Below are 25,274 nucleotides of genomic sequence, written 5' to 3' on the forward strand. Positions count from 1 at the left end.
GCGGAGGGTACAATCTTCCACCCTCACCCAGAGCTGTGGAAACTGTGGGCCTGGCCTCTGAGGGGGTTCAGTACCTAAATGCTGGTCTATCAGCCAGGGTGGTTGAAACCATACTTAGCTCTAGGGCTCTGTCTACTAGGAGATTATATGGCCTCAAGTGGAATGTATTTATCACTTGGTGTAGAGAACATAATTTGGACCCAGTGAACTGCCCGGTGGCTTAAGTTCTGGAGTTTCTTCAAGATCGTTTCTCTATGGGTCTTTCCCCTCCCGCGCTTAAGGTGTACTTGGCTGCCATTGCGGCTTTCCATGCGCCATTAAGTGATGGGCCTCTGGGGAGGCACCAGCTGGTCGTTCGTTTTCTCCGTGGTACTTGGAGGATGAGACCGACAACCAAGTCCAGGGTTCCTGCCTGGGACCTGGCAGTGGTTCTGGAAGGGTTATCCCTGGCCCCCTTCGAACCTCTTCAGTCGGCTTCGCCTAAAGATCTTACTTACAAATTGGTCTTTCTCTTAGCCATCACCTCTCTTAAGAGGGTGGGAGATCTCCAAGCCCTGGCAGTGACAACCTGCTTGGAGTTTGCCCCTGGCAAGGTTAAGGCCTTTTTGCACCTGAGACCGGGCTATGTGCCTAAAGTGCCTGCTAATACGGCTAGGTCTACGACCCTTCAGGCATTCCATCCTCCACCTCATGTGTCGGCAGAAGAAGAGAAGCTTCATTTGCTCTGCCCCGTCAGAGCTTTGAGTATTTACCTCGAGAGGTCCTCTTCTTGGAGGAGGTCGGACCAACTGTTAGTGTGTTTTGGTTCACCTAGGAGAGGGCTCCCGGCATCCAAGCAAACTATTAGTAATTGGATTGTGCAGGCTATTGCCTTGGCTTACGATGTGCGCAATTTGCCTTCACCTCTGGCCATAAGGGCTCATTCGACTAGAGGCATGGCGTCCTCTAGGGCCCTCCTCTTGGGAGTTCCCCTCTAGGAGATCTGTGAGGCAGCCGGTTGGGCTACCCCGCACACTTTCTTTAGGTTCTATAATCTACACCTCCCTAGTACGCTCGGCGCACATCTGCTCTCATCCTAGCTGAGTGCCTGAATCAGTTTCACTCCAGGGCAGGCCTATTTTGGTGCGTGGCCTAGTGGGCATTCATTCCCCAAAGAGTCGTTTTCAGCGACGCAGTCCGAGTTCCCTCGAAAGGGAACGTCTCGGGTTATGACTATAACCCTTGTTCCCTGAGAAGGGAACGAGACACTGCGTCGTCCTGCCACGCCCCTCAGGGCCTGAGAGCATCTTGCTTCATCGCTAGGCTAGTGTGTGTCTGTGCCGGCGTCGCTTTTATGCATCCGGTTATGCCGTCACATGTTACGTCATGACGCAACAACAATCAAGATTGGAATAGTTTACTTCATACTTCAGAGACGCACGCTAAGGGAGCGTCCCCAAAAAGTCGTTTTCAACGACGCAGTGTCTCGTTCCCTTCTCAGGGAACAAGGGTTATAGTCGTAACCCGAGACGTTTTCATTCTTGCTGTTACTTTTACATTTTTAAAGGGGAACATTAGCCATTTCTTCGCTGATTTTCACGTTTTATTAAGTTGAAATAGTTGCCAAAATCACCTTTAATACTCGAGTACAATTTTAATGTTGTACTTTTTTACTTTTACTCAAGTACAATTCTGGCCAGATACTTTTACTTTTAACTGAGTACAATTTTCCCTCAGTACTTATACTTTTACTTGAGTAACATTTTTAAGCACTTTTTACACTTCTGGCAATAATATTTTGAATAATTGTTTACACTATGAAGCATTTAAGTTTTTGTTGTTGTTTTATTTGGAATAAAAGCTATATACCGTGACTGCCACAGTAGGACAATTTCTTATTTATTTTTTTATCAACCAATCGGATTTTAGGTTTATGCCTTGATGAGTTGATGAGTTACTGTAATAGTTAAGACTAAATTTGACAGGTAAACCTTTCCAGGTCCATCCAGGAGCAAACATACTACTTGCGAAAGTAATATATATATATATACAGTATTTATATTTGCCTATTGCTTTTCTTGCTCCATTTGCCAAATGCTATATCCATTTGCCAAGATATCTTTGAGGCAATCATGATGACACTATTTGTTTACTGTATGTTTACTGAAGGCCTGCTGTTAGTGCAATATGAAAATGTACATGTGGTGAAGGCGGCCAAGTTACGATCGGCTCGGCACGAGCAGCTCATCATGTCTGGATCCTGAACGCTGCTGAAAACCCAGAAACTGAGCCGGAGAGAAGAGAGATAATGCGCGTCTATTCAGGCCTGTTGTGTTTCTTGGCAAATACTCCAATATCCAATATGAGCGCCACCTCCATCTTTACCTACAAATACATCTCAAATAACAGGAGGAGCCTCAGGGGGAATCTCTTAAAAAACACAATAAGATAATAAACAGCGAGTATTCCCAGCGCTTTATAAACACCGATGCGGGGAGAGTAAGACGTGCAAACACAAACTCAGGCGGGCCGCGACAACAAACATGATATTTTCTCGTCGAGCAAATAGAGAAGGTCTTTGATTTTTTCCAATTACATAAATAATTCAACAGTCGTATTTTCATTTTCCGTAATTATTTTATGACTCGGGCTGTTTTCGGCTGCTAAGCCTTATGTAAACACATTCTTCACATCTGGAGAGAAGCAGGCCACGGGTTTACTGTCAGCTTCATTTGAGTTTTTAACAGCTACAAGATTCAATAACAACCTCTTTGATTCTGAAAGACTCAGTAGGATTAATTAATTTAAAAAGGTAGGTATTAAGCCAATAAAGCTATGAGAAAAAAAATTTTAACTCCTGATTTCTGTTGAAACAAATGAAGAATCAAGGTATCAAATCTTAAATAAATAAGCATTTATATTTAAAAAACAAATGTAGTGTGTGTGTGTGTGTGTGTGTATATATATATATATATATATATATATATATATATATATATATATATATATATATATATATATATAATTAAATAAATTAAATAAATAATTAATTTTAAATGATCATAGTAATACTAATAAAAATAACAATAGGTTCCAGTCACATTTTTTTTTAATCTTGAATGACAAATCGATAAAGCATACATATATACACTATTGTTTTTTAAGGATAAATGTTTATTTAAAATTTGATCAATTATATATTTATATATAAAGTGCTTTATCCATTTGTCATTCAAGATTTCTGTAACTGTAAACTTTTGTCTAAAACTCAGGATGGCCAAATGTTGCTTTTATCCCCAAGATTTAATATTAAATGAAACCCTGTTGTTCTGTGTGTGTGCGTGTGTGTGTGTGTCTGTGTGTGTGTGTGTGTGTGTGTGTGTGTGTGTGTGTGTGTGTGTGTGTGTGTGTGTGTGTGTGTGTGTGTGTGTGTGTGTGTGTGTGTGTGTGTGTGTGTGTGTGTGTGTGTGTGTGTGTGTGTGTGTGTGTGTGTGTTCTGCTGTCAGGGCTCCTCCAGCACTGCACAGTTTCAGTCAGTTCAGTGAACCAGAAGATGAGCAGTGCTGAGACTGAGACCACAACACAACACCGACACACACCGACCACAACACAACACCGACACACACCGACCACAACACAACACCGGCACACACCGGCCACAACACAACAGCGCCGGTGTAAGAAATGGCAAACAGACATCTTCACTTATACACCACACACCTCTCTCTGTTTCTGGAAATGTATGATGGATGATGTGTGATGGCTGGAAAAGCAAAATCACCCACATAGGAAAACACACAATAATAAGCAGTTTTATGAAAACACAGTCTATGAAGCCTCTATACAAAATTCATATTATAGGTATTCTTAATGGATTTAAAATGCGTTTTAAATAACTCTAACCACAGTTATAATACATTATATGTATATACTATTGTTTGGTAAACAGTATAATATATTGAATAAAATATTGAAACAATTGACCAATTAACTTCCTATATTATATTATGTAGTATCTTTAACCCTCTGGTGTTCTGTAATTATTTTATTTATTTATTTATTTTTATTACTATTTTACTTCATTGAACTCGTAAGAAACATTTGTGGCACTTACTATAAACGCTAAAAAAGAAAACCGTTGACAAAAAGCTAAATTGTCTTCTTAAAAAAAGGTCTTGGTCAAAAATGGCCTTGGGTAATGAGTTGGAAAAATTAAAAATATAAAAAAAATAGAGCCTTTTTTTATATATATACAATCAACAAATCAGCAATGATAAAGTAGTCATTGATAATGTCTAAATATATATCCAAATGAAAAACCTAAGAAAAGTAAGTAATTTTGTCTGAAAATACTTTGTAATATTTTGTAAAATAGTGTGTTCCCTAAACGATTACACAATGTTTCAGATTGCACCAATCCTCCTTCCTTGCATTGGAGTTTAAATCACCTAGCTCAATTTTTCACTTAAATTTAAGTTTTCTTAAATTTGTATTTTATTTATATACAGTAGAATTAAACGGTGCAAAATTTAGAGTTGAATATAATCTAGTACCATGAAATCCCCTATAAATACATTCATTTCAATGCTACGGATGCATTAAAAAAGTGCAATGCTTATTGTGTTCTGAGCGATGAGATCAGTGAGGTATACTAATACTAATATATATGACACCTTATACTATTGTTAAAGGTGTCAAATAAACTGGTTAAGTAACATATTTACATTTATTAACAAATATATTTATGATATGAGACATTATGAATACCTTCCTAATACATTGCATATACAGGCTTCATGGAAACTGATTTCTTTGTTTGCAGATCAATCATCAAGAGAAACAGATTTGAGAATATAGCGGCACATGAGCAGACAGAAGAAAGAATTGTTAAAAACATAATTTCCTTTTAAACCCTTTATCTGATTGTGTGCAAAGCTGAGGTTGAATTTAAAGGCAGTCTTAACCAACAGATGTTGAAGAAACATGCAAACACTCTCGGCTCCAGAAGCCTGTAATGTGTGTGAGATGTAATCGTGGCTGCAGGCGCTGGTCAGATATAATAACCTGCTTCAGGACTTATGTATCAGTCTTCATTTCATGCAGGATAAGCAACACACCTGAGGTTCTCCATCGCTCACTTTAAAGCTGAGCTCTGTGAACTGAAACCAGCGCATGCTCACGTTTATCAGCACTGATGAAACTGCAGGAAGTCGAACTAAATATTAAATCAGCAGACTGGTTTTATATTCATTTTCTGTGAGTTTGCAATTCATGTAACCCTGCTACCGACATTTGGGACGCATATAAATAATGTATGAAAAAGCTCTTCTAGCAATTAATATAATAATCATCAAAGTAATTAATAATTTTAATTAATAAAAGCAAATTGCTAAATAAGCTGACACTCAGTAGAAGCTAGCTAATGTGGAATTCATGTTATTATTTGAAAAAATTGAAGATTAAACACTATATCATAAATAAATAAATACTTTAATTTAATTTATTTACTTATAAATTAAATAAATTATAAATAAATAAAATATTATATATTATATAAAAGAAATCAATTTTTGCATTTTTTTTTGTTTTATACATAAATAATATAAATAAATAATACATTCAATTTATTTATTAACTTGTTGACTTATTTAAGTAACCATCATTTAATTAAATAAATTATTAAAATAAAACAATTTATTATTTGTAGTATTGTTTCGATGTTTGTTTATGCAGTTACTTGAACTCATAAATAAATAATTTCACTTTTATTTATTGAAAAAAAAAAATTTCTAGTACCGCTTTTATGATAATAAATAAATAAATAAATAAATACATAAAAAATGTATTTACTTGTTCACTAACTTAAGAAACCATAATTAATTTAATGATATGCATTATTTAAATAAAACAATTTGTTTTAGCATTGTTTTGATGTTTGATCATAGTTACTTAAATACATCATGTACTTTTTTTAATGTAATAAAATAAAGTAGTTTATTCTGGTATTGCTTTTATGATAGATAAAAAAATGTATACATACAACAACAAAAAATGCATTCACACAGCAGTTTTTTTTACTGTGGGTATTAATTACTGATAGTCATGATATTAACAAAAGAGCAGTATGAGTAACTTTAATCCTGTGTGAAAATGGTTTATTGCAGTAGCTGAATACAATCATGAACTTAGAAGTAATAATACCATTAACTATTGCAAAAATGTGATAATTACAGCAAACTGACATTCAATTTAGTCAATTTACCCATTTCCTTGAATAAGCTTTATATTACATATATATAAATGATGTATTTATTGGTGCTGTTGTCTGTAAAGATGTACGTGTGCAGATGTTGATGATATCATCGAGCGCCGGCAGCTGTCAGAAGCTGTTTTATCAGGCCGCACGTTCCACTCGTTCAGCATGTAATGTTTTCACACTCGTTTAGCTCTGATAATTACACTGTGTGGATTCTGCCTCAGGAATTACAGCTGTACAGCTTTTAACAATGTTCTCTCTGTACAGAGACTTCATAAAATCCATGTTTTATGAGTCATTTGAACTACATTTCTTTGGGAATCTCTGACACCAAAGTGAAAAAGCTATTAAGCTTAATGGGTGAAGAAGAATAGTCATTTCAGTTTCTACATGATGGAATATTCAGAAAAGCTGATATGAGTCCGATATTATGCAGTAATGCCACCAGATATGCCAAATATGGGAGCAAAAACGTAGTATCTCTTTAGTGAATTCTTCTGAATTATTGTAATAATATATTGTTGTTGATGCCTTTATAAAAACTGAATTAATTTTTTTCCTTACTTTTTTTGGCATGTTTTATTCCATTCATTTTTATATATTTTTAAATAAATAAATATATGTGTGTGTGTGTGTGTGTGTGTTTGTGTATATATATAATTCCAATCATTTTATTCCATGCATTTTAATATATAAAATATATATTTATTTTTCCTGTCTTTACTGTTACCATAAATATCACCTAAAGCACTCTTGAACTCTGCATGTCTGATCCGCCTGTGCTCTTCTCATGATGGTAAACCTCAAAAGTGACATCGTAATATTTCCATAAATAATGCATTAAGCACCACTTGAGATAACTGTGTGTTCCTTCTGTCCTCTATTCATTGCAAAAAGCTGATTTTTTTAAAAGAGACCCACCACCAGCACTTCTTAGCACACACTACATTAAAGAGACATAAGAGAAACAATAAAGTCCGAGAGAAACCCCTAAAAAAGTGAGGTTGTCCATTACAAAAAGATCCAGGAAAGTGATTCAGAAGCATGAGGAAAGCCCACAGAACCCAGAGAGAGCCATCAGACACACATCTAACGCTGGCCTTTTGTTATAGCGTGAGAGAAGAGAGTGGGATCGTGAAGAAGAGCTTGCCTGAGTGAACTCCTGCTCTACCTATCCTGATGGACATCTGCTCTTCCTCATCCTCCTCTTCCTCACACAGGCCAGCAAGAGAGCTCTTCTTCTTCTTCTTATTGCCCAGTTTACCATCAGACGGCAGCGCCAGAGCCATATGAGGGTCCGACACGATACCCTGCAAAACACAATCAAGTGGACACATATAAACACATTACAAAGAGCATTGAATTGTGAACTATTGAATGAGATCTCATCTTTAATAATAAAAAAAATATATCTGACATGCTTCATCAGTGCCTTTGAAAAGCCTCGCATGTGTTTTTTGATTTTCAAAGGCATAGTGACACATTTGTCTAGATGTCAACCAAGAAAATATCTCCCTACACAAACACAGAATGCCAATGGGGTTTCAGTCACATATATCGACCTATATATATATATATTTGTGTTTAGAAAAAGATTAGCTTTTGAAAACAGAAGCACAGTGAAATTGCAGGCATCCATTTGAGAGCTGCCATTAATAAAGAACCTCGGGCTGTTGCGTTCGCTCTGAATAAGTAAAGGCATAGAGAGAGATGTGACATTAAGAAGTCAACACGGGGTAAAATCTATTGCAAAACAAAAACATACATGCCGCCAGGCTGAAATTGAGCTGAATAATGGATGACACACTAAGAAATGTTAACCATTTCTCTACATTTGAATACGACAATCAAATAAATGATATAATCACACTGTACGAATGTCTGACCATTTAAAAAACAAAGAAAATGCTGCCTAATTCTACTCTGCAAAACAACTTAAATTTGATATCTCAGCTAAACTTTCCTGTATTGATGTGACTTCACTGAATAAACCTCATCTCAAAGCCAACACTTTAATAATGTTATCTTCTGTTCACTGTGTGTGGCAAACCATGCTGGAGTCAAATTATGAGCAGATGTGAGCATAACTGCAGACAAACAAAAAACACTGAACTGCACATTGCGTATCTTCCATTAGAGCAGAAGGAGAAGTTGTTTCTTATAGTGATTATTTGCTCTTGAAATAATCACCTTAAAACATCAGTTTTTTCCAAATGTGGAATTGGACACTTCCTGCACTCGACTGTTGCAGCTTTAATTACGTAGCGGTGACAAAACAACCTTATAAAATGCATACACTGTTATTATACACTATTCATAGATTATTGTTATTAATATTATGAACTGTTATCATTACTATTTAATGTAATAAATATATACCTTTTTTTATGTGCAATCTCCCGCTTTCCATTATCTCCATTATCTATGCATTTTTCATATGTGACGATAATATTCACTTTATTGTATGTATGTATGCCTGTATGTATGCATTAATGAATGAATGAATGAATGAATGTAAGTATGCATGTAAGAATGAGTGAGTGAGTGAGTGAGTGAGTGAGTGAGTGAGTGAGTGAGTGAGTGAGTGAGTGAGTGAGTGAGTGAGTGAGTGAGTGAGTGAGTGAGTGAGTGAGTGAGTGAATGAATGAATGAGTGAGTGAGTGAGTGAGTGAATGAAAAAATGAATGAGTGAGTGAATGAATAAGTGAGTGAATGAATGAATGAATGAGTGAGAGAGTGAGTGAGTGAGTGAGTGAGTGAATGAGTGAGTGAGTGAGTGAGTGAGTGAATGAAAAAATGAATGAGTGAGTGAATGAATAAGTGAGTGAATGAATGAATAAATGAATGAGTGAGAGAGTGAGTGAGTGAGTGAGTGAGTGAATGAATGAGTGAGTGAGTGAGTGAGTGAGTGAGAGAGTGAATGAGTGAGTGAGTGAATGAATGAATGAGTGAGTGAGTGAGTGAGTGAGTGAGAGAGTGAATGAGTGAGTGAGTGAATGAATGAATGAGTGAGTGAGTGAGTGAGTGAGTGAGTGAGTGAGTGAGTGAGTGAGTGAGAGAGTGAATGAGTGAGTGAGTGAGTGAGTGAATGAATGAATGAGTGAGTGAGTGAGTGAGTGAGTGAGTGAGAGAGTGAATGAGTGAGTGAGTGAATGAATGAGTGAGTGAGTGAGTGAGTGAGTGAGTGAGTGAGTGAGTGAGTGAGAGAGTGAATGAGTGAGTGAGTGAATGAATGAATGAGTGAGTGAGTGAATGAATGAGTGAGTGAATGAATGAATGAATGAATGAATGAGTGAGTGAATGAATAAGTGAGTGAATGAATGAATGAATGAATGAGTGAGTAAATGAGAGAGTGAATGAGTGAGTGAGTGAATAAATGAATGAATGAATGAGTGAGTGAATGAATGAGTGAGTGAGAAATTGAGTGAGTGAGTGAATGAATGAATGAATGAATGAATGAATGAACGCACATCAATAGTGACTCTCACTTAAAGTCTCTGTCTGCCTGAAGACGCTCACGTCATCTTGCGTTTCAAAGAAATAAATAACAGCTCTTTCAGGCAATCCAGGAAAGTCAAAAGCCTCTCATCTCTAAAATTTAATATGAAGGAAATGCCAATGTCACGACCACAGGTGAAAGAATAAAAAGAGGCCTACATAAATAATCTCTATAATCAAAGCACCAGAGCGTTCTGTGTACCAGAGACGGAACAAATTATAACTCAGATTAAAGTAGGGGTGTAAGAAAAAATCGATACACTTAAGTATCGCGATATTTTACTTGGCAATACTGTATCGATTTTCAAAAACGCAATATCGATTTTTTTTTTTTGTTTACGTGCAAAAATATTCATGGTTCAAGTTTATGTTGTGTTTAAAATCCCTACCACTAGATGGCTATGCTGAGACGCACCACTAGTCTCTCGCCTAACCGCGTCTAACTTTTTGCTAAAAGCTAAAAACATAGCTATGGCTGAACCCCGCGTAAGACCGGCTCCTGCTGCATTCCGTGCTGAAGTGTGGAATTATTTTGGTTTCCAGAGTAAAGAGGGCTCTACAGATATCGACAAGAACCATGTGGTTTGTAAACTGTGTCTGGGAAAGATTAAGTACTCTGGTAATACCACGAATTTGAGGGCACATATAGCAAGACACCATTCAGACACTCAGTTAAGCGAACAGCAAGCTAAACGAGTCGACCCCTCACAACTCACCCTTGCTCAAGTTCAAACGCAAAAATTACCAACGACTTCAACTCGTGCAACCAAAATAACCCAGTCGGTAGTTTATTTCATTTGTAAAGACATGCGTCCGCTCAGTGTGGTTGAAAACGAAGGTTTCCGTTATATGGTGCAAACAATGGAGCCTCGTTACACTATACCGTCCCGGCAACACATCACTGATATCGCTGTGCCCAATCTTTACAAGGAGGTTAAAACAAACGTGCTGGAATGTCTAGCTTTAGCTGAGAAGGTTGCCTTGACATGTGACGCTTGGACGTCTAGGGCGACTGAGTCATATGTGACTATTACGGTTCATCACATAACTGACGAATGGAAGCTGGAATCCTGTGTACTGCAGACGAGAGCGATGTACGACAGCCATACCGGAGAAAACATCGCTGCCGTACTGAAAGAGGCCGTTGCTGAGTGGCGTCTGGACATAAAAGATCCCGTCTTAGTTACGGATAATGCCGCTAATATGCATGTGGCAGCTGAACTTGCCGACATGAGCCACATACGGTGTTTTGCACACAGTCTTAACCTCGCCTCACAGAAAGCGCTGAAAGTGCCATCAGTGGATCGACTACTCGGCAGGGTCAGATGCGTCACTGCATTTTTCAGACGCAGCACCATAGCTAGCCACCAGCTTAAACAAAATCAGGACCTGCTCAAGCTACCAAAGCACAGACTAATCACAGACGTTGTTACAAGGTGGAACAGCTCGTATGATATGGTGGACAGATTTTTAGAGCAGCAGCCAGCCATCTGTGCAGCACTCCTTTCAACAGAGGTCCGCAAGAGTGAGAAGGATATATTCACACTGACTGATGCTGACATCACATGTGCTGAAGCAGTACTCAAGGCACTCAAGCCCATGAAGGATGCTACCTTAGTGATGTCAGAGGAGAGCATGCCTACTGTTTCCCTCATTGCACCACTTTATGCAAAGCTTGTCATAGGCACAGAAGAACACCTGGATGACACACAAACCGTGAAGAGTATCAAGGCTGCTATAGCAAAAGATCTGGGAAAGAGATATGCTGATGAACAGGATACACTGCGAATGGCATCAGCTCTTGATCCTAGGTTTAAGGATCTACCCTTTCTCTCCGAGGCAGAGGCCAATGATGTCCACTTCAAAATAACTGATGCTGTGGTGGATGACCTCACCAAGCAACAGAATGTAAGTAAAAATAAATACATCAAATACACACAAAGGAAAATATTATGTTTAAATATTATTAAATATTATTAGGAAATAATATATGATCGCATAAGGCCTAAAGTGTAAATAAATAGTAATATAATCTCCATTTAATTGGACTTGAATCTATGTACAAAAATAGGATGAATTTTTATCATAGTTTTATTTTATTTTTCTTGTCACTTTATGTATTATTTCATTTTAATTTATTAAGTTTCATCTCAATATTTTATGATTATGCGTGGATCTTGGGCTTTGTTGTACATTTGTACATTTAAAAATGTTTAAATAAAGAATCACAAAAAAAAAATAGGAATTTGGGCTAAGATACGATTTAGTGTTGGTGTACATAAATTTACTGTAAACTAATACTAGTTTGATTTGATGTTTTCAGCAGCAAGGGGAGGTAGAAAGTCCAATGGAGGAAACTGGTCGGTCAGAGGAGGTTGATCAGCCAAATGGCCCTGTATCCACCCAGTCCCCCAACAAGAGACCAAGGAGCTCATGTGCTTTGGCAGACTTGGTTGGACCTACTTTTGCCTCTACCAAAAATAATGCAACGCCAAAATCTGCACATTACACTGCAACAGCTGAAGTTCAACGTTTTAGGGAAGAACCCCCTTTGCCACTTCCAGAGAATCCTCTCAGTTGGTGGAAGTTCCATGAGCACGAGTACCCTCACCTATCCAAAGTAGCAAAGCGCTTTCTTTGCATTCCCGATACAAGTGTCCCTTCGGAGAGAGTTTTCTCCTCCGCGGGAGATATTGTTAATGCACAGAGAAGTGTCTTAAAGCCTGAGCATGTTGATCAGCTGGTTTTCCTCCACAAAAACCTTAAGATTAAATAAGCTTCCCTTTTCATTGATTTAATAATTAGTGTTACATTCCTAAATGTTTCCTTTAGGAATCGTGTTTTTATAACACTAAGTGTTATGTGTTGGATCCTGCACCTCAGATTGCACCTTATGTTATGCATTAGCCTTTGTTATGCATTAGCCTGTTATGCATATGCATTGCAGTCAGGGGCTGTGTATTTTCTGACAATTTACATTAAGTTCTTCAATGTTTCCTTTAGGAATCGTGTTAGTGTTTTTGCAACACAAAACATGTTGGATGTACTAGGGTACATGTTGTGTACTAGGAATAGTGCAAGCACTTTTTTTTATTGACATAACAATGTCTTTTCTTTTTTGAGATTGTGTGATTTTTTCAGATTTCTTTTTTTATGTATTGTTACAGGGTCTGTATTTATTTTATTTTATTATGGCTTACTTGAGCATATAAAAATGTGTTCACCAAGAACCTGTGAGCACAGTCCCAAACTGGCAGTTTGATTTTGCTTGTACTGAATTGTTGTTTACCTAAAGTAAACTTGTTTGACTTTTATGCACATCATGTCTTTTTTCAAATAATACTTTTTTCTAAAATGATAGTCCTACTTAAAAAAAAAAAATCGCAATATATCGCATTATGAACAGTATCGGAATATATCGCGATATATTGAATCGTGACCCATGTATCGTGATACGTATCGTATCGCCAGATTCTTGCCAATACACAGCCCTAGATTAAAGTTCAAAATATGCGATGAGGAGCTTCAACACTTCTGACTGACGTATGCAAATATGTGCATCATCAATCAAACAAACACAAAATCTTTCACCTCAATGTATATCACCTGCAGTATGTGAGCGTTTGAGCAAGAATTCAGCAACAAATGAATCAAATGTTCATAACGATATATTCACAAAGCAGCATTGGTTATAATCAGAAATTGATGGTGAAGTGTGTCATTTATTGATGTTTTCTTCTATGTTAGTTTAATATGCAGAGAGATCTTAATATCATCACACAGTCTTAGCAGAGAAGAGAGTGTGTGACCTACCGCGGAACATCATTGCTCCTCATTCCAGATGAAATTGTAAATTGTAAATGTACGATTGTAAACACTGATACGTGTCTTTGAGAATCGCCAATGTGAAAGTTATTAACCTCTTACACTTCTGAGACAAGATCGACAAAATCTCATCAGCCTGGACCCTCAAACTATACACACAGACACACATATACACTCTCAAACACACACACACACACACACACATATATACACACACATATACACGCTCTCTCACTCACACACACACACACACACACACAGACATGCTCACAGACACACATATACACTCTCACACACACAGACACACACACACACACACACACACACACATATACACGCTCTCTCACACACACACACACACACACACACACACACACATATATACACGCTCTCTCACTCACACACACAGACGTGCTCACAGACACACATATACACTCTCACACACACACACACACACACACACACACACACACACACACACACACACATATACACGCTCTCTCACTCACACACACACACAAAGACGCGCTCACAGACACACACTCAAGCCACACACGCTCACACACGCACACACAGATACTCACTCACTCACTCACACACATGCTTACACAGGCACACACAAACATATACGCGTTCTCACACACACAAACACACACGATCACACACACGCACACACAGACACTCACTCACACACACACTCACACACACTCACGCTTACACACGCACACACAAACATATATGCGTTCTCACACACACACACACGATCACACACACGCACACACAGACACTCACTCACACACATACTCACACACACTCACGCTTACACACGCACACACAAACATATATGCGTTCTCACACAAACACACACGATCACACACACGCACACACAGACACTCACTCACACACACACACACGCTTACACACGCACACACAAACATATATGCGTTCTCACACACACACTCACGATCACACACACGCACACACAGAAACTCACTCACACATATGCTTACACACGCACACACACACATATACGCGTTCTCACACATACACAGACACGATCACACACACGCACACACACTCACTCACACACATGCTTACACACGCACACACAAACATATACGCGTTCTCACACACACACACACGATCACACACACGCACACACAGACACTCACTCACACACACACACTCACACACACTCACGCTCACACAAGCACACAGACACTCACTCACACACATGCTTACACACGCACACACAAACATATACGTGTTCTCACACACACACACACACACACGATCACACGATCACACTCACACACGCACACACAGACACTCACTCACACACACACACACTCACACACACACAGATACTCACACACACATGCTTACACACGCACAAACAAACATATACACGTTCTCACACACACACGCTCATACACACACACTCACATACAGACACACACACACGCGCTCAGACATGCTCACACACACACTCACACACAGGAGCAAAACAAGGTACCATTATACTGTTTTTGCTACAGATATGAGATCAGTCTATGCATTAAAAGACCAAACGAGCACCTAAATAAGAGAAAAGGAGTGCGAGTGTGTTTTAGGCTTATTTATTTCTATAAATAAATCGTGGCAGGTTCTCAGCTGAAGCATGTCACGATCTTGAGCTATGACGTAAAAGGTAGCAGACAGGGAAAAATATAAGTCTTCAGAACACTTTCAAGAGTTCATTTTGGCAGAAATAAAAACAAAAATGCATTGTTAAAATTGTTACAATTATTAAACTTTTTTATACTAGCATAGAGCTAAAATACGTGGACTAAATGCAAAAAAAAAAAAAATCTGGATTGCATAAATCTTGATTTTAAAGTGCCCCTATTATCCTTTTTGGGATATGACCTTTCATGTAGTGTAATATAACTGGTTGTGTATGTAAAAGGTCTGCAAATTTTTGTTATTGTCTCCTAAAAGAAATAATTGATTCTGAACCGCCTGAAACGAGTCGTTAGTAATTCAGTCTCACTTCCTGCTGAACCTGTGTAGGTTTGTAACACATTTGCATATTGCAAGTCTATGCTCATCATTGGCTGAACGAGAACAACGTCTCTTTGGCGTGCCGTTTAAACTGTGAGAGGAGAGCTGATGTTGCAACGTATATTATGAGAAAATTAAACGTTTTTTTTTACCTTGGATGCATGTAAACCTATTGTAGCAGACCCTTAAACAACACGAGGAACCTTTAAAATAGCATGCTTTAAGTCTTCAAACTGTGGTCTGAGATCTATAACACTCAAGTTTGTATATGCATGCGAGACATGAGAGTCTGATTATATACCTGCAATTTATTTCTCTTATCTAATATCCTCACAATCTCAGACCATTTATTACATTACGACTGCATTGCCAAATGAAACGCACACCATGTTCTCAAACAAAATCATACTTTATCATTGAAATGACATGTGCGACCCGCGTCCTCGGTTTTCTAAACATCCTCTCAACCAATATATATGTTCAATATCGTATCGACTGATACTCATGAAGAAACAAGCTTGCGAAACCCACAGTGGAAAACTCATAGAAGCTGAATGTCAAGTATTTTACTGGAACACGCTTTGTGACAAAATGATTGCTCAGTTTAATCACAGACAGCGTGTCTGTGCATGGGTGGCAGTGTGCAAGAAATGCATCATGTTTGTCATCATCTGTCCTTTGTTTGTGGGTAAGTTACGAGCGCTGACGTACGAAATCAATCCAAATGAGCAAGCCGTTAGCAGAATTTATGGAGGTAGGATACACAGGGATATATCATCACTGCCCGCTCTTATCATCAGTCCTCTATACACCAGATGACATGCACCAGCCGTTCCCACTGGGCCAATAAACACCCTTGTTATTGACCCTTTGGTTCATTGTTCTCCTTATAAGGCATCATATCATTAAAAGAAATATATTTTCATTGATCCTTTGAAATAAACAAGTTTCATATACTATGTAAACCTATTCACAGTGGCCCCAAAAGTATTAGGACAATTTGTGGTTGTCAAATGTTATTGAAACATGTTGATGGTTTATGAAAGAAAGCCTGTGTGAACTTGAGGAGGATTGACCTCAAACACACACTAAAAACCTCAACTAGCTGGTTAAAGGTCTTGCATGCTGCGAGTTATATTGAAACACCAGTAGGTGACGACAAATGGCTGACTTTGGGAGCGATTCATTATTTTATTCATTCAACCAATTCATTTCAAAAGCTCTGATTCAATCAGGAAAGAAACAATGCCTTCACGAATAAGTCGTTGAATAGTTTCTTGGAAAATGAAACTTTGATTTATTCAGGAACGAAACAAATGACTGTATATGAGTGTGTCATTGAATTATTCACTCAAATTTTTTCACTCAAAACCACTGATTCATTTCGGAACAAAACAAGTGACTCTTTGGCTGCGTCTGAAAGCTTAAAAGTCCCCTTGTAGTCAATAATTTTGTATCTTAAAACTCACCTTTGATCACCAAAATTACATATTTACATGGTTTTCCTTAAAAAAGATTATCCATGCCTTAAAATGGCTTGAATGTAACACTCATTCATTCAGGAAAGAAACCACTGACTTTCTCTATGAGCGAGCCACAGATTCATTCAAACTAACAATTTATTCAACTACACTAGGGCCGGGAATCGAGTTCGATATTTTTTAGGTACCGACCGAATTGTCTCGATACTATCAAGTATCGAAACATGTCTTGTTTTTCAGTACCAAATTTCGATACCTAAGGGGTTAATCTCATCAACGTCAGTGAGCCAATAAGCATGCAGCATGATTGGCTGTGGCGGAAAAACACTAGTTTGCTCGCACATAGGGTTGGGCGGTATTACGGTAATATCGTATAAATAGGGTCTTAAAATAGCAACGGTATCAGTTTCAATACCGTCATTACCGGCACTTATATATAATATATAAATATAATTTATTCAATGCCTAAAATGCTTATAGTTGTCATCAAGTGACAGTGTGGAGGAGAAAGAGAGAGAGAGAGAGAAGGGAGAGGTGGTAAATACTGACGAGGCAATTTGTAAATGTTGCAATAAAAAAGGTGACCGCGAGAGATGGAAACACCTCTAACCTAATGTCGCATCTCCGAAACAACCACACACTCACTGCTGCGAGGATGCATTTTGCCCCGAGTTCATTAAATAAGCGCATTCGTTTATATTTGTTAAATATTATAATTTTTTTTTTTTTTACGTTGATAATGAAAACTGAACAGCACGAGTAAGATGCATCGGGAGTTAGACATTGACCACTTAATTAAGTTTCATTTTGTAAAAGGCCTTTCTTTAAAGTGAATTTCGTTTTGTATAAATTGTATCTTAATTTTAATAATTTTTTTATCAACCAATTGCCTGGATTTAATAAATAAGAATCAAATAAAGCAGACAACATAATCATGACATGATCGTGCACTGGCGCGCCGCGGTCACTTGCATTGAAATCTCATCATAAATTAACCGAAACTCAGTGTATGTCTCACAGACATGACAGATAGGCCTATATCTAAATAAAGCTTGAAGTTTCATTAAACGAAACAATTCAAAACGAAAAGAAATAGGCCACTCGTTGATTATTTAATCCATGATGTGCATTTCTCTCTATGCGCGTTCATACGGAAATGGCGATCATCAAATTCATTAAACGAAACTATTCAAAACAAAAAGAAATAGGCTAGCCTACTCTCTGATTATGTAATCCATGATGTGCATTTCTCTCTATCGTTCACTATGGAGATGGCGATTCGTCAATTTCTCTAAACGAAACAATTCAAAAGGAAAAGAAATATAGCATACTCTCTGATTAATCCATGATTTCTCTCTATAGGCGCGTTCACTACGGAGATATCAATCGTCAATTTCTTTAAACGAAACAATTCAAAACGAAAAGAAAAAGGCTAGCCTATACCTTCTGATTATGTAATCCATGATTTGCATTTCTCTCTATATACTGTATGCACGTTCACTAGGAGATGGCGATCGTCAACTTACTCTTTGCAGCACTGACAGAAAAGTTGTATTAATAAAAATCAATGGACGCGTGTCACCGGATTTACAAATGCACTTGTTGCTTGTTAATTTAATTTAAATTAATTAATAAAATGAATACTTTACTTGTCATAATTAAAATAATTAAATATTATTAAGTGTCCCATTTTTACTCATTTATAAATAGTATTTATATCTACCACCCCCTCAGCACCTGGGTTAAAAAATTATTTGGCGTCACCCTATTATAACGGCCCACGTATTAAAAATAGTCGAGTCTAAATAGGGCTCCGGCTCATATTACATTTAATTTAATTTTTTTTGCCCGATCTGGTATTCAGTTTCTGAACGGTGTAGGCACAAGCCAACAGTTTGGTGACGCTGTCTGAGCCTTATGTCATAATTTTTAATTAGTCACGGTAATACCGTATACCCCGGTAAAACAGAGAAGAGGTTTGACGGTATCAAAATTTGGATACCGCCCAAGCCTACTTGCACGTGAGGCTGTAGTGTGTAAGTAGATGGAAAATATGTTGAAATGTTTCACCAGACTCGATGCCAGGAGCATGCGATGCAATATTTGCGACAAGATAATTGCTAAATAATTATTACCCCCCTAGTTGAAGTCAGTACCTGATTGGCTAATCCTAACCCCACCCCCAAAACCAATACTAAACCTACCAATGCAAGGGGGGTAATAATTTGGCGGGGTTGAAATTCGGCACAACACTGGCAACACGACAAATCTGATGAAGCACTTAACAGCGCACAGAAAAACGAGAGCAGAAAGTTGATCCGTCTTCGACCGTGATAAGAACTGGTGTGCGTCATAAATGAACCGAAACTCAGTGTACAGGATACTTGCCTCACAAACATGAGAAATAGGCCTATAGATGCTTAAAATATGTCTACTTTTAAACTAAACTAATAGTTTGATTATGTAATCCAAATGAAAGGTGGAATACATGAGTTACTACTCAAGAAAGTATGTGATTTCAGATGCAGCCACTGTCTTTATAGCTACGTTCACACTTTCAGTCCAAATTCGATTTTTATGCAAATCCGATTGAAATCCGATCAGATTTAGCTAGTGTGAACGGCAAAAAAAAAAAATTACATCAAATGAGATTCTTACAACTCCGTTTCAAGCTACATTCATTTGTTGTTTGAATTCAAATTGCATTTCTGGAAATCCATTTCAGTCTGACTGCTCTGATCGGTTTTCCACGTGTTTTATGTGACTTTCTCACGCACATAAAACGTAAACGTCAGACGTTCTTATTCTTAGATTTCATGTGACGTCACACAGTGGCGCGGCCGCCATTTGTAGGACCGAATCGCAAATGCCAACATGCCGTCTATCTGCTGTGCTGTAAGCTGTGACAACAGCAAATCACAAAGAAATGATAAGAAACTAAAATTTTACAATATTCCCAAAAACCCTGAACGTCGTCAGAAATGGATTTCTGCTATCAAGAGGGATCACTGGACACCTACAGAACACTCCAGACTCTGCAGTGAGCACTTTATTTCAGGTAAGGAATGTATGGCTAAGCTAAGCGTTTGCAACATGGTTTGCAAACGTTAACTGTTGTAACATTAGCACCAGTTCCTTACCAATCCGCCTTTGCAGAAAAATTCAATTAGGTAATGTGTAGCTGGCTTACATTTCCAGACAAAATAGCTTAGGTCATCTGTGTCTCTGCTAACGTTATGTTAACGTTAACTTTATCCACTTTTAGACTAACTAATTCGGTAAAAAATTAACTAAGGCATGAGTAAATAGTTATTTCATCACATATAAAGCATTAATAGTCATTAATAGTTATAAAAAAACTATTTATAAATACAGCTATAAATGCTTTATTCTTCTAAGCATATCTATAATGTCTTTAATAATTGTATTTATATACTTTATTAATGATCAATTTATCATTTCTAAATGAAGTATTGCATTATTTATAAACCAGTTATTTAAGAGTTGTCAATGGAGTTGTCTAAGATTACTTAAAAAAGTATTTAAATCCACATTCATACATCGTATTATTGAGACATACAGTAATACTTAGTGTGTTCATAAAATCTACCTGAATTTACTCCATTTACTTAAACTTTCTAAGTGATCTTATGAATCACTGACAACTCTTAAATAACTGGTTTGTAAATAATCCTATACTTCATTTAGAAATGATAAATTGATCATTAACAAAGAATGAAAATACTATTATTAAACATTATAGATATGCTTATAAATCAAGGAAAAAGCATTTATAGCCGTATTTATAAACTATTTTTTGTCTATTAATGCTTAATGAATTAACTGTTTACTCATGCTTAACTAATGAATAATAGCGTGCAGTTATTATAAAGTGTTACCACTAATTTTGAGTAGGTAATGTTAATTGGTCTCTCATTATACCACTGCAGGCACGAAAAGTGATAATCCTCTGAACCCCAATTATGTGCCAAGTCTGTTTGCCTACCTGTCACCTGAGGAACGACAAAGAAAAATCAATTGCTACAAGAAATTTGAGCAAACACAAGCTGTCAAAAGGAAGAGAAGTTGTACCAGTGATGTGTCAATGTTACCCCATGGTAAATATACTGGCAATGAGATGGACCACAGTGACAGCTTTCCTGAGTGCGGGCAGAGTGGGGAACACAGCTACTGTAAAGACCCTATCCATACTGAGAGCAGTGTAGCATGCTCTGATGAAGCCTGTCGAGAAACTGTGAAGAAACTGACGGAAGAGTGTACCAGACTGAGGGCAGAGGTCTATCAGCTTAGGGACAGGGTAAGCAAGTTATCTTTCCAGCAGGAGGTGTTCAAAGACAATGATGAGATGGTCCAGGACTTAACTGGACTTCCATCCTATTCCAAGATGATGGTCGTCTTCACCTTCTTGTCAGGATTCCTAAAGGGGGGACCTGGGCTGACCCCTTTTCACTGCTTTTTAATGACTCTAATGAGAATGAGATTGGATTTACCACTCCACTTCTTTACATATATATTTCATGTGTCAAAGCCTACTGTAAGCCGAATTTTTAACAGTACATTAAATGTCATGAACAGTAGGTTGTCTTCTTCTTTCATAGTGTGGCCCAGTAAGGAGCAAATTCAAATCAGTTTACCCATGTGTTTCAAAAACAGCATATACAGAAATTGTACTTCCATAATAGATTGTTTTGAAATTTTCATTGAGAAGCCTAAGAACATGAAAGCCCGAGCCCAAACATATTCACAGTACAAGCATCATAATACTGTTAAATATTTGATCTCAATAACACCACAGGGAGTCATATCATTTGTGTCTACTGGTTGGGGGGGGCGAACAAGTGATAAGCACCTCACTGAAAACTGCGGCTACCTGGAAAACCTGTCACCTGGTGATGTCGTCTTGGCAGATCGAGGGTTTACCATAGGAGATGCTGTGAGCTTGTACAGTGCTCATCTCAAATTACCAGCCTTCACTAAAGGGAAACAGCAACTGCACCCAAGTGAACTTGAAAGTACAAGGGGACTAGCAGCTGTTCGGATCCATGTGGAACGCGTCATTGGTCTTGTGAGGAACAAGTACACAATCTTGCAAAGCACAATACCCATCTCTCTTTGCCAGACTACAACTCCAGGAGAACTTACATCTTTGGACAAGATGGTCAGAGTCTGCTGTGCTTTGTGTAACATTTGCCCATCTGTTGTGCCCTCAGAATAGAGACTAAGAAACATTGTGTTCCCAGTGTAACACATAACTATATGAACTGATGTTTGTTTTTATACAAGTCTGTTTTATTTTTGCAATAAAAAGGTGACAGTAAAATTCTGTGTTCTCATTCTGTTTATTGTTAATCATTCATAATAATCAAATAATTCATACAAAATCCCATATACATTATAAACCACATGAGTAATCTACTGTGCAAATATTTATTCTTACCAGAAACCCTGTGCCTGGCTCACAAATAGTAACTTAACTGAATGTTATAAGTTATTGAAAAAGGCATTTTAAACTACTGATTGTAAACTAACACTTAATGAAGTTAAGTTTCATGGAGGTTATTTTGAAAGGACACTCATGTAACTAAGGGGAGAAGAATAATCAAAAAACTAAGCCAATACTACACGTTTTCTTCTGCACTCCACACATTTCCATGTCTTTGGTACCCTGCTCAATTTAAGGCAAGACTTGTGAAAGTGCTTCCGCTTACACTGTCCAGATGTGCAGGTGATGTCATCTGTGTCACGAGGTTTACCACAGTAGCACCCCATTTCAGATGGCTGTTCAGTGGTTGTAGTGTTTGGGTGAGTATGGCGTGGAGCTGTATACCATTTTCCCAGCAGCTCTGGTAGTACTCCAGTCTTGATGAATTCAACCACTTTGAGGTAGGCATTGTGGAAGAAAACAGGATCATACATGATCCGCTGAATGAAAAACTCCTGTGGTGTCCATACAATAAAATCACAGTAGCTCACCGTGGAAACATGCATCTGAGCTTGCACTTGATACATGAACTTGTGGTCAGTCTTAAGTGCCATTGTCCCATCCTCCCCTATGCCCAGACAGAAAGATGAATCTCTGCAGCTTTCGTTGAGTGAACGGTCCCTGCTGTTGAATGGACATTTTATCTCCAGTACGCCTTCACCATGACAAGTGCATGTTACCTGGCCGTCGGGTGTTGCTCCTATCCAGGGTAGGTCTGGATTGATGACGAATCCTGATGCTTTAAACTGGAATGTATACAAAGTATATAGATAAACTGTAAATAAATATTGATGGGCTGTACATATATTAATTACTTGTTGATAGACCTGAAAGTCTCCGTGCTGATCTTGCATCATAGATATATAGTTTGCCCTTGCTCTTTCCTCATTCACTTGACCCCATCTGACAAAAATTTAAATACAAACTGTTTATTAAAATGTATTTGTTAGAATGACATTTACTGCCTATCTACCTAACATTTACCCTAAGGTGTTGCACTCTGACCGCAAAAATGTCATAAATACCCTTATGCTTATAATTTGCTTGTAAACTGCTTCTCCTCATTTACTTGTATTGAATGGCTAAACAGGTTACATCATGGTAAGTAACTACATGTACCAAACCTTCACCATGTTTAATTGTGCTTTGTTCTATTTACCTTGTTGCCTCAGTGGAAAACTGAGAAGAGCGTGGATAGCAAATTCTTTTGATCAAGGATACCGCTCTGTTTGCCTTGGCTGCCTCATAGAATACTGACCCTGTGACTCTTCCTGCCCTCTGATCAAACCATACCTTACTTTTACTTTGCTCCCTGGTCTCCTCCTCAACTACCAAACACTGGAGAAAGGTTTGTTAGTTAATTAGTTAATTATCTAGATTGTTGTGAATTATAACTGCACAGGTAGAAATATTAGTAGTAATTAGTTGATAATATTTTCATACTTACCTGTTGCTGTGTCACTTGTAGGTTATCAAATACCTTGGCACTCTCAACCAGTAGCATGGGCAAGTCCATCTCTAGCCAGGTGCTTGAATATATGGCTGACAAAGGAGTGGGCAAGTCCAGCTGCATCACTTTTGGCGTGTACCTGCATTGGTGGAAGATGTATTCAGATATTTGACCTAAAGTGATAGTTCACCCAAAAATTCTGTCATCATTTACTCACCCTCAAGCTATATCAAATACAGGTTTGGAACAACTTGAGGGTGAGTACATGATGACAGAATTTTCATATTTGAGTGAACTACCCTTTAAAAAAACAATTCCATAGAGTAATATATGTATACACAGATCATATGCCTGATGTCATTGGATGCAATTAGTTACATTTCACCACTGTGTACCTGTGGGAGTGGCCTTCAATGACAGAAAGGATGGCACTTTTCTTTGGCTTAGACTCTTGCATTTCACTGTGATGAAGCATCTCAAAAAACATCCTGCACTCTTCATCTGATGGTGTAATGTAAGGAAAAACAGGGCCTTGAACATGACGGGGCTCTTGTTTATGACAGAAACTGATGTTACGGATCTCTGCATATTGGACACCTCGGACAGACTCCATACTTGGCTGGGCCCATGCACAGGGCTTCTGAGTGCAAGCCTGCCCATTCTTGACATCAACAGCAGCCAAAACACAATACATTAGAGCTGCTGCATGAGAGCATACCTCTCCTAAACCGGCCTTACAGGTGCAATGAGCCATGAGAACTGTCCCATCTTCCTGTACTGTTATCCAGGGGTGTGTTGGTGTTACATTGAGGCTTTGTGAATGCTTCACCTGGAAATTTAAATAAAAGTAAAATTAGCAAATTACAGGTTAGCTTGCAAAATTAAAACATGTAGTTTACAATTGGAACACGTATAACGTCATTCTAGACAGCTATCTATATTTACATTAGTAACCTTAGTTATACATATGGCTGAATACATATTCAGCACATGCTGTGCTCACTGTTTCTGCCTTACATTAGTAGACAATTAGTGATTTGTCTACATTTCTGAAATGCATAACTTGGACAGTCTAAATTGTAATGTACATATGCATTTTCTGTAAAGATGCTTTGAAACAATATTGTGAGTGCTTTAAAAATAAATGAGCTTGTCGGACATGGCGGGTCTTTGCGAGCGGTCAATTTATTTCAACTATGCTTTTATGTTCAGCGAGTAATTAAAAGAGTGCCACTTACC

The 25,274-nt window shown here is 37.9% G+C and overlaps 4 protein-coding genes across 7 annotated transcripts in view; 2 read left to right on the forward strand and 2 right to left on the reverse strand.

Annotated features, from left to right (window-relative positions):
* LOC143733115 (zinc transporter ZIP11-like) overlaps window positions 1-7,709 on the reverse strand; it is a 91,517-nt gene extending 83,808 nt beyond the window's left edge. Inside the window, exons 1-2 of the mRNA XM_077224684.1 lie at window positions 7,653-7,709; window positions 7,386-7,545 (exon numbers count right to left, since the gene is read on the reverse strand). Coding sequence (XP_077080799.1) covers window positions 7,386-7,545; window positions 7,653-7,709 — 217 coding nt within the window. The remainder of the gene's footprint in view (window positions 1-7,385; window positions 7,546-7,652) is intronic.
* A 2,495-nt stretch (window positions 7,710-10,204) lies between these two features.
* LOC143733116 (E3 SUMO-protein ligase ZBED1-like) lies at window positions 10,205-12,640 on the forward strand. The gene is made up of 3 exons (XM_077224685.1): window positions 10,205-11,641; window positions 12,057-12,353; window positions 12,617-12,640. The coding sequence occupies exons 1-3, from the start codon at window positions 10,205-10,207 to the stop codon at window positions 12,638-12,640; spliced, it is 1,758 nt and encodes a 585-aa protein (XP_077080800.1).
* Window positions 12,641-18,743: 6,103 nt separating this feature from the next.
* Window positions 18,744-22,423, forward strand: LOC143733085 (uncharacterized). Its single transcript, XM_077224630.1, has 2 exons — window positions 18,744-20,140; window positions 21,033-22,423. Exons 1-2 carry the CDS (start codon window positions 19,957-19,959, stop codon window positions 22,316-22,318), a joined length of 1,470 nt encoding a protein of 489 aa, XP_077080745.1. The 5' UTR covers window positions 18,744-19,956; the 3' UTR covers window positions 22,319-22,423.
* LOC143733086 (uncharacterized) lies at window positions 22,424-24,599 on the reverse strand. Of its 4 annotated transcripts, none has more exons than XR_013201263.1 (4): window positions 24,431-24,593; window positions 24,033-24,174; window positions 23,413-23,488; window positions 22,424-23,331 (listed from the first exon to the last, which is right to left on the reverse strand). XR_013201263.1 is itself a non-coding variant. In XM_077224632.1 (3 exons), the coding sequence occupies exons 1-3, from the start codon at window positions 24,520-24,522 to the stop codon at window positions 22,711-22,713; spliced, it is 855 nt and encodes a 284-aa protein (XP_077080747.1). In that variant the 5' UTR covers window positions 24,523-24,594; the 3' UTR covers window positions 22,424-22,710. The 4 variants fall into 4 exon arrangements, 1 of the variants encoding a protein (XP_077080747.1); XR_013201265.1 differs by having other exon boundaries at window positions 23,243-23,331; window positions 23,413-23,923; window positions 24,431-24,599; XM_077224632.1 differs by lacking the exon at window positions 23,413-23,488 and having other exon boundaries at window positions 24,431-24,594.
* Window positions 24,600-25,274: the final 675 nt, after the last annotated feature.

This window comes from Siphateles boraxobius, unplaced genomic scaffold (genome assembly GCF_051911475.1).
Source record: "Siphateles boraxobius isolate OS27281-9 unplaced genomic scaffold, OSU_SipBor_1 90, whole genome shotgun sequence".
In the NCBI taxonomy this organism is placed as follows: domain Eukaryota; kingdom Metazoa; phylum Chordata; class Actinopteri; order Cypriniformes; family Leuciscidae; genus Siphateles; species Siphateles boraxobius.